Below are 18,102 nucleotides of genomic sequence, written 5' to 3'. Positions count from 1 at the left end.
ATTGTAACGGATCAGTTTTTGCAGATCCATGACGGATCCGCCCAAAACGCGAATGTGAAAGTAGCCTTAAGTGTGTACATCGACACTTCATAGTAACCCAGATCTGTCCCAGATCAGTTAAAAGAGGATTCCAGCTTTTAGATAGTGATTACCTACAATGCATTCAGAAAGTCTTCAGACCCTTTCACTTTTTCACATTTTTGTTATGTTCCAGGATTATGCTAAAATAAAATTAAAATAAAGTTTTTCCCATCATTCTGCACTCAATGCCTCATGATGAGAAAGTGAAAACAGAATGTTCAAAATGTTTCCCAATTTATTGAAAAGGAAAAACTAAAATATTGCATTGAAATGAGAATTTAGACCCTTTATTCAGTACTTAGTTGAAGCACCGTTGGCACCAAATACAGCCTCCAGTCTTGGGTATGATGCCACAAGGTTTGCACACCTGGATTTGGGGATTTTCTGCCATTCTTCTCTGCAGATCCTCTTAAGCCCCGTCAGGTTGGATGGGAACCGTCGGTGGACAGCCATTTTCAGGTCTCTCCAGAGATGTTCAAAGGGTTCAAGTCAGGGCTCTGGCTGGTCCACCCAATGCCTTTTATAGAGTTGTCCCTAAGCCACTCCTGTTTGTCTTCACTTTGCCATTATGGGGTATTGAGTGCAGAATGATGGGAAAACTTGAAATTTTCTTTTTATTTTAGCACAAGACCACAACATAACAAAATGTGAAAAATGTAAAGGGCTCCGAAGACTTTCTGAATGCACTGCATCCACCGGATAGGTCATCAATATCAGATCAGTAGGGGGTCCAACACAAGCCACCTCTACAATCAGCATTTTTTTTTTTTACCAGCCTCTGGTACGAGAAACGAAACGGTGGATGGAACTGGAAGCAGAAGGTTCTGTCCACTGTCTCATGGTCATGCTGGGGTACTGCAGCACAACTCCCATTCAAGTGACATACTGTACATCTGAATGCCATAACACCCACCTCATTTGTAGGGGTAATTTGAATCTTAATAGACTTAATAATCTTAATGAGACTTATTATCTCATTAGATAAAGAAACAACTGTGATGATGTCACGCTTCGGTGTGGGAGGGAAACACCACACCGAGCATAGGAGGGAAGGGAGGAACAGGGAATCAGGTCTGAGAACTAGGGAGGGAAAATGGACACCTCCTAGGGAAAACCCTAACCAAAATCCTGACTGACTATTAGTATGAACAGACCCCAAAGTTAGGTGAGTTCATACGCAGGAATACCTAGAGTCCTATCAAGCCCTATAGGACCCTGGTACTAATAGCAGGGACGAGACTACCTGTTCCTCCAAAAGGAAGGACGAACAGGAATCTCCTTCAGGCCTAATACAAACAATAGGGAAATGCAACACACAGAACCCAAACAAAATACAAAAGACAAAGGAAAGACTTAACTTTAAAGGAGCAGTGGAAGCACCAGGAACTCAGCCGAGATCCAACCACAATCTATCCAAAGGTCCAAACAGAAGCTATAAACCGCACCGCATTGTGGAAGAAGCAACTATAAATAGAGAAGGTTAGCTGACCCTAATAGCCACACCTTGGGAAAAAAGGCATGGCAAGTACCAGAAACAACACAGATGTAATTTGATCCAAACGGAAAATATGTCAGATCAAACCACGTGTTGCCAGTCTCACCGATCACCTGTCGCGGGAACATCCGTGACAGATAAAGACACTGGGAGTCATTATTTTATGACCCATCAGAATAAACAGAGAGCATTTTTCCCAAATAGCAAAAGTGTTCAATTTTGTAGATTTGATGCACCATAAATTAGATCATAGTTTGACGTAATATTACTGAATAAATCTCAAAGGCATCTGGGATGTAAATTCTTTTCTTTTCAGTGATCTTTTTATAAAATTTGCCCAACAAAGAAACAAACAACCAGTGCAAACAGGTCAGAAAATAGTTATAGTAAGAGTCCTGAAGTGGCCAGCAATGAGTCCAGATCTAAATCCCATTGAACACCTGTGGAGAGATCTTAAAATTGCTGTTGGGAAAAGGCGCCCTTGCAATAAGAGAGACCTGTAGCAGTTTGCTAAGGAAGAGTGGTCCAAAATTCCAGGTGAGAGGTGTCAGAAGCGTATTGATGGTTATAGGAAGTAACTGATTTCAGTTATTTTTTCCAAAGAGTGTGCAACTAAATATTAAGTTAAGGGCGCCAATAATTTTGTCCAGCCCATTTTTGGAGTTTGGTATGACATTATGTCCAATTTGGTTTTTTTCCCCCTTTTTTTGGTTTTGTTCCAATACACACAAATGGAATAAACATATGTATAGCAAAACATGTGTTACTGCAATACTTTTCTGTGAGAAATACTTCATTTTCTTGAAAAATTTTGGGGTGCCAACATTTACGGCCATGACTGTATGTCTAGGATTATGTCCAAGGACATGGAAGATATTACAAATAATGAACGTCTAAACTACAATCATGCATTAAGACCAGTTAGTGCGGTTGTAGGGTACGACCTCGGACAGTGTTATAGATGTGCAGACCGTAATATTGGGACCTAAGAGGGAAAACTAACAATGTGGAACGTAGAAAGATAACCAACGTGGAGTAGAATAGGGAGTGGGAAGAGTGGTCCAGGAAGGAGGGTGGATAGAGGGAAGGGCTCATGGCGAGATGAGCATTGCGTTGTTTCTTGGGTTACAGAGATAAAAGTATCAGGTGAGCGGAAGGCAATTCAGGGGTTTTAGATTTGTGGGAATTTAGCTAATTCCTCTAGGTGGTATATATGATCTATCTTAGCCAGCCACTGCGCTAGTTCTGAAGAAGAGGTCTCGGATCTCAATAGTGGGGGAAGTAAGAGTTTAGCATAAACTAGAGGGTAAGAGGCAAGGAGATTGTATTTTTTTATTAATACACTTGAAAGGTAGATTAAGTAAGAAGTTGCCTGTGGTAACGGGTTCTGTCATTTTGCAAATGGATTTAGTCCTAAAGGTAATGAAGGACCCGACATCTTGGATTTTAGACTGTCTGATAAATCATGGCCCACAGAGATAAGCAGTGACATATCTGATATGTCTGTTTTAGTAAATATGTATACTCTTCATAAAAATTATGGAGCATATCTGTATCACTCCTCTGCTATTCCTCCCAGAAAAGTATATAAATTGACCACTGGGTGTTATCATTGCCCTTGTGAAACACTGGCAGCACTGATTGGACATTTTCCAGCAATGCCAAATCCAGAGAACTCCAGTAGGCTGTTCTTTACTGGAACAGCCTGCTGAGGCTCTGCCGCAGATGTGAAAGTAGTCTAACATTTTTGGTGACACATTTACTAATGTTCTGTGGATAATATTCTGTGGCAAGCTTCTTAGTCCTACAGTACCCCGATAACAGTGCCAACCACAGTGTCTGCCACAATTTCCCATTGCAAGCCACAATGCCCCCCAGTCTGCATAAGGGCTCATTCAGACAACCGTATGAATGGGTCCACACCAGTTCCACAATTTTGCAGAACCAGTGCGGACCCATTCATTTCAATGGGGCCGCAAAAGATGCAGACAGCACACTGTGTGCAGTCTGCATCCGTAGTTCCGTTCCGCGGCCCCGCAAGAAAGATAGAGCAAGTCCTATGTCCTTGTCCGCGATCATAGGGGCGGCCATGTGCAGCCCGCACTTTTGTCTCTTCTGGCACATTAACTTTATATTCCTGTTCTGCACAAGGCAATCTGTCCCAGATGAAGCATATGTGCCTCTTTTGGAAGAGAAGTGTCATGTCCTGGTACAAGGGATTGAGCTGCTAAATTTGGGTTGCTTGGGAAGCATGGCCAGCTTCTTCTCGAATTAGTGAAACTAGCCTGACGGTCTAAAAAAAATTTATATTGACGTAAAAAAAAAAAAACAATACCACTTTCAATGCCATAAAACGTAATTAGCCCCTTAGACTTACTAACCAGATGCACCACCTTCAGTACAAGTAAAGTCAACCAAAAACATCCTATAAATTAATATCAATATTGGTCTACATTTTTGTATGAACTGTTCCATCCAGATTGTATAATTTCACCTCTATCGGGTTCAAGAGAGTATTTTGACATGTTTAGTCCAAAACTGAATTTTTGCTTTGCTCAGGCTTTGAAATATAGACTCGGTTTGTATTTTAAATACTGGCACGTTGTCCAAGTCCTTGGTTTATAAAGCATTCGAACACTATCAAACGATAAGGATCTTCAACAACTGTTGATATAATGTTCTTACTATTGAATACTTTACGGCAGACCTGCTGTGCAAAGGCCTCCAAGAAGGCTGGTGTCAGCCCAGAGCAACTAGATCACATGTTTAGATTATTTTTCATCCAACAATGTGGACTTTTCAGCCTCCTTAGAACTTCATCTAAAAATCTGATCTAGTTGCTGCGTGCCGACACCAATCTTCTCTGAGACCTTGCCAGAGTGGGGGACACGGACCAAGTCCACCAGGTGATGTGCATATGCTGGATATTTTCCAGGGTGCTCCTTTGACACTGTAGAAAATGTGAACGATATTCAGCTCACCTGCTGCCTCTATTCCATTTGTTTACTTCCTAGATGCACGGAAACTTAGGTAAGACCAGGTTACTTGTAACAATAAAGATGAATCCAGCATTGAAGTGTTACAGCGTTGTAAGTTCCTTTATTCACAATATCACAAATCCATACAGTGACAGCATCACCTCAGTGTTCCCATAGAGTCGTCTACGCGTTTCGAACAGACATATTCTTATTCATGACTAAGAACATGTCTGTTCGAAACGCGTAGACGACTCTATGGGAACACTGAGGGGATGCTGTCACTGTATGGATTTGTGATATTGTGAATAAAGGAACTTACAACGCTGTAACACTTCAATGCTGGATTCATCTTTATTGTTACAAGTTACTGCTTTGACACTGTCTCATCCTATCCCATTGTTTCTATTTTTGCCCAGTCTTCTTCTTATTAAAGGAGACAGAGACCTTCAATAATCTAGTAATATTCTGACATCTGTCTGAGTTGTCACCACACCATTGGAGGATTCTGGGTAAACTTACTATTATAAGGAAACTCTCCACTTTTCCAAAGACGTTCTATTTGGAGATAATGGGGAGGTGTACTAAGTAATTGTTAAGCTAATTCCTTAAGAAATTAAACTACAAAAGTGGACAATTGCAATTAATTTTTTAAGAAGCATCTGCCTCCTAATAAATTAGGGGCATCTTACCAGCGCAGGACGATCAAGACTGGTGTATGGGAACACTAGTCTTGACAACTGTCCCTCAGAGTATTTGGTCTACAGTCTTCCAGTTACGAGGTAGGCTAAGAAAAAGATAATTTTTCAGACTATAAGATGATGGAAAAGTGGCAATGTGTCTTATAGTCCAAATGCTAAAATGACCAATGCTAATCAGCATGCGGAAGGCCCAGGAAGCGGGGAGGGAAGCACTTCGTTGGCTCTAATCACACTCCCTGGTCTTCTTCCAGACCCTGCTCTGCACTGTGTCCTGACGGCGTACAGTGTCAGGACGTGGTGTACGTAGGCATGCACTATGACCTGATGCTGTACAACATCAGGTCACAGTGCAGCGTGGGCCAGAAGAAGACCAGGGAGCAGTGAGTCCTGGATCTGCAGAGTGGCAATGCCGTCCAGAGCAAGCGAGGTAAGTTTAATTGTTTATTTTTAATGTCTGAACTGAGGTTGATGGGGGTCTGATCTGATGCTAATGGAGACTGGGGGGTCTGATCTGAGGCTGATGGAACTTGGTGGACTGAGGGTTTGATCTGAGGCTGATGGAGCTTGGGGGTCTGATCTGAGGTCTGATGAAGAATGGGGGTCTGATTTGGGGGTTTCTCTTCCAAATTTGACACAAGTAATAGTTTTCATTGTCTCATAAACAGATGATTTGATATAGATAAATCTTCCCAATGTCTTTAACTGTAGTTTAATGGAAAGGAAAGAAAGGAAACCCACAGGGCAGATAATTGAAACTTTTTATGCCACTTTGATACCATATTTGTGCCATAATTTGTGACTTTTCTGGACACTTATCAAATGTGAAATTAAAAGTGGGATAGGTCATCAGTATCTGATAGGTGGGGGTCAGACACCTAGGACCTCCGGCGATCAGCTGCTTGAGAAGGCAGAGGGGCTCCTGTGAGTGCCGTGGCCTTCTTGCTTCTTTTCCTAGGACAGTGATGTTGTGTTCATCATTCGGCCTAGGAGCAGCACAGCCCCATTCAAGTGATGTACGGCACTGTGCTTGGTGAGCAGTGAGGAGGCAGCGGTGCTCACAGGAATGCCGCTACCTTCTCAAAACAACTGATCAGCTGGGATCCTGGGTGTCGGACCCCCACCAATCAGATACTGAAGATAAGTCATTAGTATAAAAATGTCGGAAATTCCTTTTAAAATCTGTGCCATTTCATAGCTGGCGTAGATTTGAATTTCTGGTGCGTGCCAGAAGATGCATCCAACCTTATTCAGTGCCTCTTATTAATTTGGTGCATTTTCTGGATGTTATACAAACATTAGCATATGAAGTGCCAATCTTGGGATACCTGCTCCACTAGGTGTGAATCACATTGTAAGGGTCCATTCACACGTCCGTTGTTTCTTTCCTGATCTGTTCCGTTTTTTGCGGAACAGATCTGGACCAGATCTGGACCCATTCATTTTCAATGGGTCCTGAAAAAAAACGGACAGCTCAATGTCAGATTTTTTTTCAGGACCCATTGAAAATGAATGGGTCCAGATCTGGTCCAGATCTGTTCTGCAAAAAACGGAACAGATCAGGAAAGAAACAACGGACGTGTGAATAGACCCTTAAACAATGATATCAAACTGCTGAAAAGTAGTGAAATCAGTTACTAAGGTCCTGGGAGAGGTTACTCTTTCACACTTCATACGGATAAATTTGGCCAAGAACAAAGTCTTAGACAAAATCCCCAAAAGATTTGGAAAATACCATTAAGAAAAAATAACTAAAAGCATTACTTGCCCAGCAAAGCAGCTACCACTCTGGTCCTCTCTGCTGAGCTTCATCTACTAGCAGTGCAGTGATGACGTCTCATCCACATGTAACCACAGTAGTTAATAACAGTGGTTCCCCCAGGAGTAATGGATCTTTAGTTTTTTATTTTTATGGAATTTATCTTTCCAAATTTCAGAAAATCCCTACTGGATATGTAAAAATGTGCCCTGTGGATATTTTGGCGCCCTATTTGTCTAATACTTCATATCGTTTAAACAAATATGCAATAATGAGATCATGAGAAAATATGCTATTATGTTATTATGAAGTAGAAGCATCTTGAAGAAAGAACAACCCAGTCATAAAACAGTAGGCCACACACGCTCAAGCTCCCTGACTGCAACTGCTCTAGTATATAAGAATTGTCTGTCCTTGGCTGCAGTATTCACTAGTTCCTCTGAATCAACATCAGCAGTAGATCTGTTTGTCGGGAGCCTCATCGATTGGGTTGTCATGGCCGGGAAGCTGTACATAAGGCTGAGATCCCCATGCATAAAGCTAATTATTGTCTGGAGTGGTGTACGGCACATCATCATTGGATGGCGGAATGATGGAAGCACACGCTCTGCAATAATAAATTACCATCTGGCAGCCTACTGGAAGAACGTGGCTTTGGCAGATTTGGCACCCAAATTACAATCTAGGGAACTGTGTTTATTCACCATTGTAGAAACAATAGTCCTTTCTTTTGGCAAAGCCCATAGTCCATGAAAGAAAACAGTTTGCTGAGGTGAAAGAACTTGGCGATTGACCTTTGGAGGGAGTTAAATGGCAAGTAAAATCAAGCCCTTTTTACCCAACATCACTAATGATCACATATGCAAATTGCTATTCGTCTAGCAAAAAGAGGGCACGCCCATGGTTTTGGATTGTGCACCAAACATTTTGGTGTATGTTGTTTGCAGGTTATCTACAATATCTACCTAATTACTACACACCAGAACAACGTAAAGGATATGTACGACTTTGAAAACCAATCGACACAGCCAAGCTTGGAAAAGCAAGACAGTAAATAGATCCTCTAAATATAATACAAGCAGATACGGTACACGCATGAAATGTTGTGGATGATTACAAAAGCCGTCTTAGCCTTCAAGTGTCATTGGTGGTATGACTGGCATATGGCCTTCCTTATTATTAGTAACCACCATAGCTACTTACTGTCTTAGCCTTCAAGTGTCATTGGTGGTATGACTGGCATATGGCCTTCCTTATTATTAGTAACCACCATAGCTACTTACTGTCTTAGCCTTCAAGTGTCATCGGTGGTATGACTGGCATATGGCCTTCCTTATTATTAGCAACTAGCATAGCTACTTACTGTCTTAACCTCCATGTCTTATTGGTGGTATGCCTGGCATAAGGCCTTTCTTATTATTAGTAACCACCATAGCTAGTTACTGTCTTAGCCTTCAAAAGTCATTGGTGGTATGCCTGGCATATGGAGTTCCTTATTATTAGTAACTAACATAGCTACTTACTGTCTTAGCCTTCATGTCTCATTGGTGGTATGCCTGGCATATGGAGTTCCTTATTATTAGTAACTAACATAGCTACTTTCTGTCTTAGCCTTCATGTCTCATTGGTGGTATGCCTGGCATATTGAGTTCCTTATTATTAGTAACTAACATAGCTACTTACTGTCTTAGCCTTCATGTCTCATTGGTGGTATGCCTGGCATATGGAGTTCCTTATTATTAGTAACTAACATAGCTACTTACTGTCTTAGCCTTCATGTCTCATTGGTGGTATGCCTGGCATATTGAGTTCCTTATTATTAGTAACTAACATAGCTACTTTCTGTCTTAGCCTTCATGTCTCATTGGTGGTATGCCTGGCATGTTGAGTTCCTTATTATTAGTAACTAACATAGCTACTTACTGTCTTAGCCTTCATGTCTCATTGGTGGTATGCCTGGCATATGGAGTTCCTTATTATTAGTAACTAACATAGCTACTTACTGTCTTAGCCTTCATGTCTCATTGGTGGTATGCCTGGCATATTGAGTTCCTTATTATTAGTAACTAACATAGCTACTTTCTGTCTTAGCCTTCATGTCTCATTGGTGGTATGCCTGGCATATTGAGTTCCTTATTATTAGTAACTAACATAGCTACTTACTGTCTTAGCCTTCATGTCTCATTGGTGGTATGCCTGGCATATGGAGTTCCTTATTATTAGTAACTAACATAGCTACTTACTGTCTTAGCCTTCATGTCTCATTGGTGGTATGCCTGGCATATGGAGTTCCTTATTATTAGTAACTAACATAGCTACTTACTGTCTTAGCCTTCAAGTGTCATTGGTAGTATGCCTGGCATATGGAGTTCCTTATTATTAGTAACTAACATAGCTACTTACTGCCTTAGCCTTCATGTCTCATTGGTGGTATGCCTGGCATATTGAGTTCCTTATTATTAGTAACTAACATAGCTACTTACTGTCTTAGCCTTCATGTCTCATTGGTGGTATGCCTGGCATATGGAGTTCCTTATTATTAGTAACTAACATAGCTACTTACTGTCTTAGCCTTCAAGTGTCATTGGTAGTATGACTGGCATATGGAGTTCCTTATTATTAGTAACTAACATAGCTACTTACTGTCTTAGCCTTCAAGTGTCATTGGTAGTATGACTGGCATATGGAGTTCCTTATTATTAGTAACTAACATAGCTACTTACTGTCTTAGCCTTCAAGTGTCATTGGTAGTATGACTGGCATATGGCCTTCCTTTTTATTAGTAATTAGCATAGCTAGTTACTGTAACATAGTAACATAGTATATAAGGCTGAAAAAAGACATTTGTCCATCCAGTTTGGCCTGTCTTCCTGCAAGTTGATCCAGAGGAAGGCAAAAAAAACCCTGTGAGGTAGAAGCTAATTTTCCCCACTTAAGGGGAAAAAAATTCCTTCCCGACTCCAATCAGGCAATCAGAATAACTCCCGGGATCAACGACCCCTCTCTAGTAGCTATAGCCTGTAATATTATTACACTCCAGAAATACATCCAGGCCCCTCTTGAATTCCTTTATTGTACTCACCATCACCACCTCCTCAGGCAGAGAGTTCCATAGTCTCACAGCTCTTACAGTCTCACAGTCTTGGGGATAAATAGATGATGGGAGAGATCGCTGTACTGACCCCTGATTAGAGTTGTTTCGATACCGAAATTTTGATTCGGTTTCGATACCATAAAAAGTATTGCGTTAATCGATACCATTCGATACCAAGCGGAAAAAAATAAAAAACACCCAAAAAAGCTGCGTGCGTTACGCATTTTATGGAACGTCCGGCCCATAATCGAACAGTCCTGTCCTATTTTTTGGGGGGACAAGGCGACAAAAAAAAAAATGCCGAATCACGCAGTTTTTATTTTGTTTCGTTTTTTTAGAGGTGGGATGACAAATCCGTCGAATCCACAAAACCCTCAAATCTTGTTGGATTCGAGGGATTCATGGACTCGAATCCCGACCTCATTTACTAAATTCGAATCCGACGAATCCATGACAGCAGGGATCGGTGCAGTCCCTGTATTCTAATGCACCTGCCTCCTCCTTCCTCCCTGCTACAGAACTTAATGTTGTAATGTAAGTAATACAGATGGATTATTATATCTTAACAATGCAGGTTAGATCATAAGATTATACTACAGTGAGCTGGGCCGATGCATTTGAATACAGGGACTGCACCGGTCCCCGCTGTCATTCCTAATCCAGATGCCGGCCCCCAGCCCCTGTATTAGGGGTCATTCACACTGCAGGGACACTGTTATGGGAGGGATCTGTGGATGGCACATAGCATAAGATGCTATTTATGTGTCATCCACAGATCCCCCCCGCCCCCATCACAGTGCCATCCAGAGATCCTCCATAACAGTGCCATCCAGAGATCCCCCCCTATAACAGTGCCATCCACAGTTCCCCCCCATAACAGTGCCATCCACAGATCCCCCCATAACAGTGCCATCCACAGATCCCCCCATAACAGTGCCATCCACAGATCCCCCCATAACAGTGCCATCCACAGATCCCCCCCATAACAGTGCCATCCACAGATCCCCCTATAACAGTGCCATCCACAGATCCCCCCCATAACAGTGCCATCCACAGATCCCCCCATAGCAGTGCCATCCACAGATCCCCCCCATAGCAGTGTCATCCACAGATCCCCCCCATAAGTGTTTGGATCACTTTGTTTCTTACACCGTTCACACAATTCTTATGTACAGGATTCATAGGATTCGCGATTCGAAATATTCAATAGATTCGAGAACCTTTTCGGATTCGGATTAGAAAAAAATTGGATTCGTCCCACGGGTTGGACGATATCAAAAATATTCCCACGATAACGATATTAAGAAATTTATCGCGATAACGATATATATCGCGATAAATACCCATTTAGAAGAAAAAAACACTTGGGGCGACACGGAGACATTATACTGTATGGGCCAGCCACAAGCAGACGTTATACTGTATGGGGGCAGCCACAAGGAGAAGTTATACTGTATGGGGACCACAAGGAGACGTTATACTGTATGGGGACCACAAGGAGATAATATACTGTATGGGGGACACAAGGACATATTATACTGTATGGAGGCCACAAGGACATATTATACTGTAGGGGGGCCACAAGGAGACATTATATACTGTATGGGCAGGCAGCGGGGCACAAGGAGACATTATATACTACATGGGCAGGCAGTGGGTCGCTATACTGCATGGGGCCACCAGGAGACATGATACTGTCTGGACTCAGGAACTATACTGTAAGGGGGCCACAAGGTGACATTATACTGTATGGGACAACAATTTGTAACCCCTCCGCCATCAGTATAATAATGTCTTGTGGCCCCCATACAGTAATGTCGTCTTGTTGCTCCTGTATGGATGCCATCACTATGTGCAGTGCAGCTAGCAGGCAGGGCCAGGGCCGCAGAAGACAGACAGTACAACCTTTATTTCTGACCCCTGGGCCGTTAGGGTCTCTCACTCCTCTTCCCCCACCTTGGCTTGGACACGGACTGCTGACTGACTTTGCGCGCTTCGCTCCTGTGCTCAGCCAGTGGGCGGAGACATGAATATGGGAGCGAGGAGGAGCCGGGGGGCGGCCGCTGCAGGAAGTAATGTGTGCGTTACGCATATGCACGATGTAGGGGCGGGCTGACACAGATTTAGGAGCGGTCAGCACTCATATGACCGCTCCTATGACGTCACCAAATACCGCGGTTATTTGGAAACGGGGATATCGCCGTTTCTTAATACCACGGTATATCGCGGACATCGGTTTACCGCTCAACCCTAGTCCCACCTCTAATTTGTTTTCTGTTACGGCATTTACCGCATAGGAGATTATTTTTATATTTTAATGGTTTGGAGTTTTCAGACGTGGCAATATGTTATATGTTTATTTATTTATTGTTTATATATTTTATATGTAAAATTGGGAAAGGGGTGATTTATACTTAATATTTTGTTGTTTTTTTAACTTTTTTTTTACTGTTTAATAACTATTTCCCCCCTTAGGGGCTAGAACCTGGGATCTTTTGATCCCTTGTCCTAGTCACCCTGATAGATCTCTATTAGGGTGAATAGGACTTTACACTCTCCCTGCTGCCCTGGGCTTTGTGCACACAGCAGCAGAGAGCTGACTATGGCAGCCAGGGCTTCAGTAGCGTCCTGGCTGCCATGGTAACCGAACAGAGTCCCAGGATTACACTGCTGGGGCTGTGATCAGAAGTTGCCACTGCCACCAGTGAGAAGGAGGGGAGGGGACCCTGTGGCCACTGCCACCAATGATTTTAATACTGGGGGGGTCGAGGGGGTGGGGTCGCACTGAGCCACCAATGATTTTAATACTGGGGAGGAGGGGGGAAGGCCGCACTGCGCCACCAATGATTTAATACTGGGGAGGGGGGGGCGCACTGCGCCACCAATGATAATTAACTTTAAATACAGGAGGCTGGGTGCAGGCAGCAGAATCACATAGCCATCACCCAGCCTCTATGACAGGAAGCTGCGATCAGCGGCAGTTAACCCCTGGGGTTAACTGCCTCTGATCACAGCTTCCTTTCATAGAGGCTGGGCGACGGCTATGTGATTCTGCACCCAGCCTCCTGTATTTGTATTAAACGTTAACTTTCATTGGTGTTGCAGTGCGCCCTGCCGCCCCTCCGCCCCTCTCTCCTCATTGGTGGCAGCGGCAGCAGTGGCACAGGGGGAAGGAGGGAGTGATTCCTTCTCCCCTGTGCTGCTGAGGAGATCACGGAGTGTGAGAGCAGTGTGCTCCATGCTCTGTGATACTAGACTGCGCAGTAGCGCATCCTAGTATAGAAAAATGTCAAATCCCGGTATTGAGGTCGATACCAGAAAAAAGTATCGAATGGGTATCGAAAATTTGATACCTGAAACAACCCTACCCCTGATATATTTATACATAGTAATTAGATCTCCCCTCAGTCATCTTTTTTCCAAAGTGAATAACCTTAATTTTGATAATCTTTCAGGGTACTGTAGTCTCTCTATTCCAGTTATTACTTTAGTTGCCCTCCTCTGAACCCTCTCCAGCTCTGCTATGTCTGCCTTGTTCACATGAGCCAAGAACTGTACACAGTACTCCATGTGTGGTCTGACCAGTGATTTGTAAAGTGGTAGGACTATGTTCTCATCACAGACATCTATGCCCTTTTTGATGCAACCCATTATCTTATTGGCCTTGGCAGCAGCTGCCTGACACTGGTTTCTACAGCTTAGTTTGCTGTTCACTAAAATTCCTAGGTCCTTTTCCATGTCAATGTTACCCAGTGCTTTACCATTTAGTATGTACGAGTGACTTGCATTATTCCTTCCCATGTGCATAACCTTACATTTGTCAAAGTTAAACCTCATCTGCCACTTCTCTGACCAAGCCTCCAATCTATCCAGATCCATCTGTAGCAGTATACTGTCCTCTTCAGTGTTAATTACTTTACACAGTTTAGTATCATCTGCAAAAATTTATATTTTACTGTGCAAGCCTTCTACAAGATCTTTAATTAATATATTGAAGAGGATAGGGTCCAGTACTGACCCCTGAGGTACTCCACTAGTGACCGTGACCCAATCTGAGTGTGTACTGTCTTAGCCTTCATGTCTCATTGGTGGTATGCCTGGCATATGGAGTTCCATATTATTAGTAACTTGCATAGCTACTTACTGTCTTAGCCTTCATGTCTCATCGGTGGTATGACTGGCATATGGAGTTCCATATTATTAGTAACTAACATAGCTACTTACTGTCTTAGCCTTCATGTCTCATCGGTGGTATGACTGGCATATGGAGTTCCATATTATTAGTAACTAGCATAGCTACTTACTGTCTTAGCCTTCATGTCTCATTGGTGGTATGCCTGGCATATGGAGTTCCTTATTATTAGTAACTAACATAGCTACTTACTGTTTTAGCCTCCATGTCTTATTGGTGGTATGACTGGCATAAGGCCTTTCTTATTATTAGTAACCATCATAGCTACTTACTGTCTTAGCCTTCAAGTGTCATTGGTAGTATGACTGGCATATGTAACTAGCATAGCTGCTTACTGTCTTAGCCAGAATCCTACTCCACACTGATGAGGGGCAACACCCCGAAACAGCTGTCTGTGGATGGATAACTGGCTTAGGTTTTCCCCGTCACATCCTTAAAGCTTGTAAAAGAGCGGGATCTTGACATAGGGGCCACTTAATATAGTGGATTTGGTGATCTCTGTAATAGGGACACCCCTTTGCTCGGTTTTCCTTCCTTTGAGGGATATCTGGCTTTCAGTGTGTTGAAGACCCATAACTGGGGCTCCACGGTTATTTTGCATATCACTGTTTCCCAGGGAGCTTTGCACTTTGAAATGCTGTGTCGAGACTCTTAAATGAGGCTCCAGAGTGTTTTCTGTAACTGGTCTCCCTAAGATCAGCTATTGTTTTGTTTGGTTAGCCTTCAAGTGTCATTGGCAGTATGACAGGCATATGGTGTTCCTTATTATTAGTAAATAGCATAGCTAGTTACTGTCTTAGCCTTCATGTCTTATTGGTAGTATGACAGGCATATGGAGTTTCTTATTATTAGTAACTATCATAGCTAGTTACTGTCTTTAGCCTTAAAGTGTCATTGGTAGTATCACTGGCATATGTAACTAGCATAGCTACTTACTGTCTTAGCCTCCATGTCTTATTGGTGGTATGCCTGGCATAAGGCCTTTCTTATTATTAGTAACCACCATAGCTAGTTACTGTCATAGTCTTCAAGTGTCATTGGTAGTATCACTGGCATATGTAACTAGTATAGCTGCTTACTGTCTTAGCCTTCATGTGTCATTGGTAGTATCACTGGCATATGGCGTTCCTTAATATTAGTAACTAGCATAGTTGGCTACTGTCATAGCCTTCAAGTGTCATTGGTAGTATGACTGGAATATGGGGTTCCTTCTTATTAGTACCAGCCTTCTAGTGTTATTGGTGGTATGACTGGCATATGGGGTTCCTTATTATTAGTAACTAGTATAGTTAGCTACTGTCATAGCCTTCTAGTGTTATTGGTGGTATGACTGGCATATGGGGTTCTTTATTATTAGTAACTAGCATAGCTAGTTACAGTCTTAGCCTTCAAGTGTCATTGGTAGTATGACTGGCATATGTAACTAGCATAGTATGCCCAAATAAATTGAGCAATAACATAATTTCATAAACAGGGCTACATTTCTACAAATCTCTGAACGTTCCGACCTTGATTATGTTTTTCATGTAATGGTTGCCCATAATGAAAGCTGTCTTGGTGTGTACAGTACAATCGAGAGCACATTTTCTTTTTTATATTTATAAGGTAAGTCCACGTTCACATCTGCGCTAGTAATTTCCGTCATTCTGCTCTATTGGAGGAATTGAACAATGGAAATAACAGAAGAGCCAGATTCGGCACATCACTGAAACCAACGGAGCCGAACAGACCCCGTTGACTATAATGGGGTCCATTGGTGTGTTTGCTTTTGTTAATGTAGGACTTTTTTTTTTGTCTGCTCCTTTTGGCAGAATCTGCGATGGAGGCCCCGAGCGGAGCCTCGTGAACATGCCCTAACGCGGCTCTGTCATAATTATGGCAGGCTGTCATTATGCCGTCTGTTTACATACAGTACACCGTCTATGATGAATCTTTCTCTTTTTCTTTGTGGTCACTTGAGCAGTTGCTTTCGATATGATCTCATAGGTGTTTATTTCCTTAAAATATAATATTGCCTGCATTCACCAGAATCTTCCTATGCTCCTCTCTCTTTATGAAGCATGCTAAAAAAAATACAGTTGCACAAAATAAAACACCATGCATCTTGGTATTACTGCAGATATATATATATATATATACATACAATAAGATAATATATATGCAATGCAGGGAGATACATCAAACTGAGCACTAGGTAGGAGGCAGACAACGGGGACGGATATCACTTGTTTGGATTTGCAAATTAGGATGCTATGACACCTCTTATGGCAGACTTATAAGGGGTGAAGACCACTTCTAGAAGGAAGTACTGTACCGGTAAGGCAATGTATTGGTATAAAACAAGTTGCACACTTACTCAAGGTTACGTGAATGGGTTTACAGCAGAGAGGAGCAGCATCTGAGTGGATGGGATCACACCGTCAGGATAATGGAGCTGATACAATACCTAGGATGAGATTCCACAGGGAACTAGAAGTTCCGAAGCCGTAAAAGGCATAGAAACTGAAATCTAGCACTGAAGTCCTTCTCTGGCCGCTGCCAGTCATGGAGCCTGAGGGGTAAACACCTTGTAGACGGAAGCCTTGTCGCTGTGTGCGGCACTTCTAACCCCCAACATGCGTCTCACTCCACAAAGGTCATTAGGTGAGGATGGCATTGAGCTGTGCAGAGAATACCAGCCATCCGTAGAGACAGAACCGCATCCACGGCTCAGTTCAAACACGCAAACGCATTCCTGTACTGCATTAACTGCATTGGCACACGCTAATGTCTCACATACAGCAAGTAATGCAGGCGAGGAAACCGCAGCATCTTATCCACTACTACAATGTGCTGCTCCTCACCTCCCACTCCGCCAGACAGCAATCCTCGCAGTAACATTACCTTATAAACACATCCATTATTCAAGACATCTACATTTCTTCTTTCCTCAAATGTCTTGCTTCATTGGAGTCCGAACCAGACAGCCCTGGAATACACCCATTCAGACCTGGACATGCACCCACCAGCCCCAACTTTCTGCAGTCTATAGGTGTCCATTTGCCTGTCAGTGAATGGAAGCATCATGTCAATTCACTGATGTAATTACTTAAATCAGGACCATACAATGATTTAGGAGTCAAAGTCACAAGCTATGCTCCCTAGGCCCTGCAATAATAGACCAGTTGCCCCCCCCCCCCCCTCATTTCCAGTACCCACTTACCCATGCTGCGAACTGAAAACCAAGCCACATAGGGTTAATTCTCTGGCATAGCAGTGCCCAGACGCTCTTCTCCAGGACATGGGATGGGGACCGGAGAACGTTCACCTCTTCCCTCGCCTCATTTTGCCCGGAATGTGGCGGGGAAATGAGAGGAGAAGTTGTTTCCTTGGCGTCCGCCGCACTGCCGCAGCCGAGGAGCCCACCCTGGTCTTGTAGATTGGTCACTGCTGCAATGTCTCTTCGCTCCAGCCCGCCCTCCCCCCGCAATTCGCGCGGGTAACACAGCTCGCCGAGCCTTCTGGCGGGCCACACACAGGACGGCGTTACAGCCTGCAGCTGCGGGGTGACCGGGCTGCAGACATGCCTGGCACGGGTGGGGAGGTGGACGCTTTGGCTGGCTCCGGTCTGCTACTTGGGTATCATGTGAGGTGCTGGTAGACACCCCCTAGTCCTGCAGATTAGATACTGCAGGTAATCCAGCGCCTCGCTGCTCCAGTATGCAGAGGAGAGGTAGACGTAGCTCCACAGGATGAAGGGCAGCTCATACCTATCACATGTCTCGTGTGCTCAGCCTGGATGTTGCCATTTTAAGGATGTGAATGGAAC

The 18,102-nt window shown here is 43.3% G+C and overlaps 1 protein-coding gene across 1 annotated transcript in view; it reads right to left on the bottom strand.

Annotated features, from left to right (window-relative positions):
- KCNN1 (potassium calcium-activated channel subfamily N member 1) overlaps window positions 1-17,841 on the bottom strand; it is a 229,710-nt gene extending 211,869 nt beyond the window's left edge. The window contains exon 1 of the mRNA XM_040417469.1: window positions 17,497-17,841. Coding sequence (XP_040273403.1) covers window positions 17,497-17,526 — 30 coding nt within the window. The 5' untranslated portion in view covers window positions 17,527-17,841. The remainder of the gene's footprint in view (window positions 1-17,496) is intronic.
- Window positions 17,842-18,102: the final 261 nt, after the last annotated feature.

This window comes from Bufo bufo, chromosome 2, assembly GCF_905171765.1.
Source record: "Bufo bufo chromosome 2, aBufBuf1.1, whole genome shotgun sequence".
Lineage (NCBI taxonomy): Eukaryota > Metazoa > Chordata > Amphibia > Anura > Bufonidae > Bufo > Bufo bufo.
Note: the sequence above shows the minus strand (reverse complement) of the source record. Positions and strands in the feature narration are given on the sequence as shown.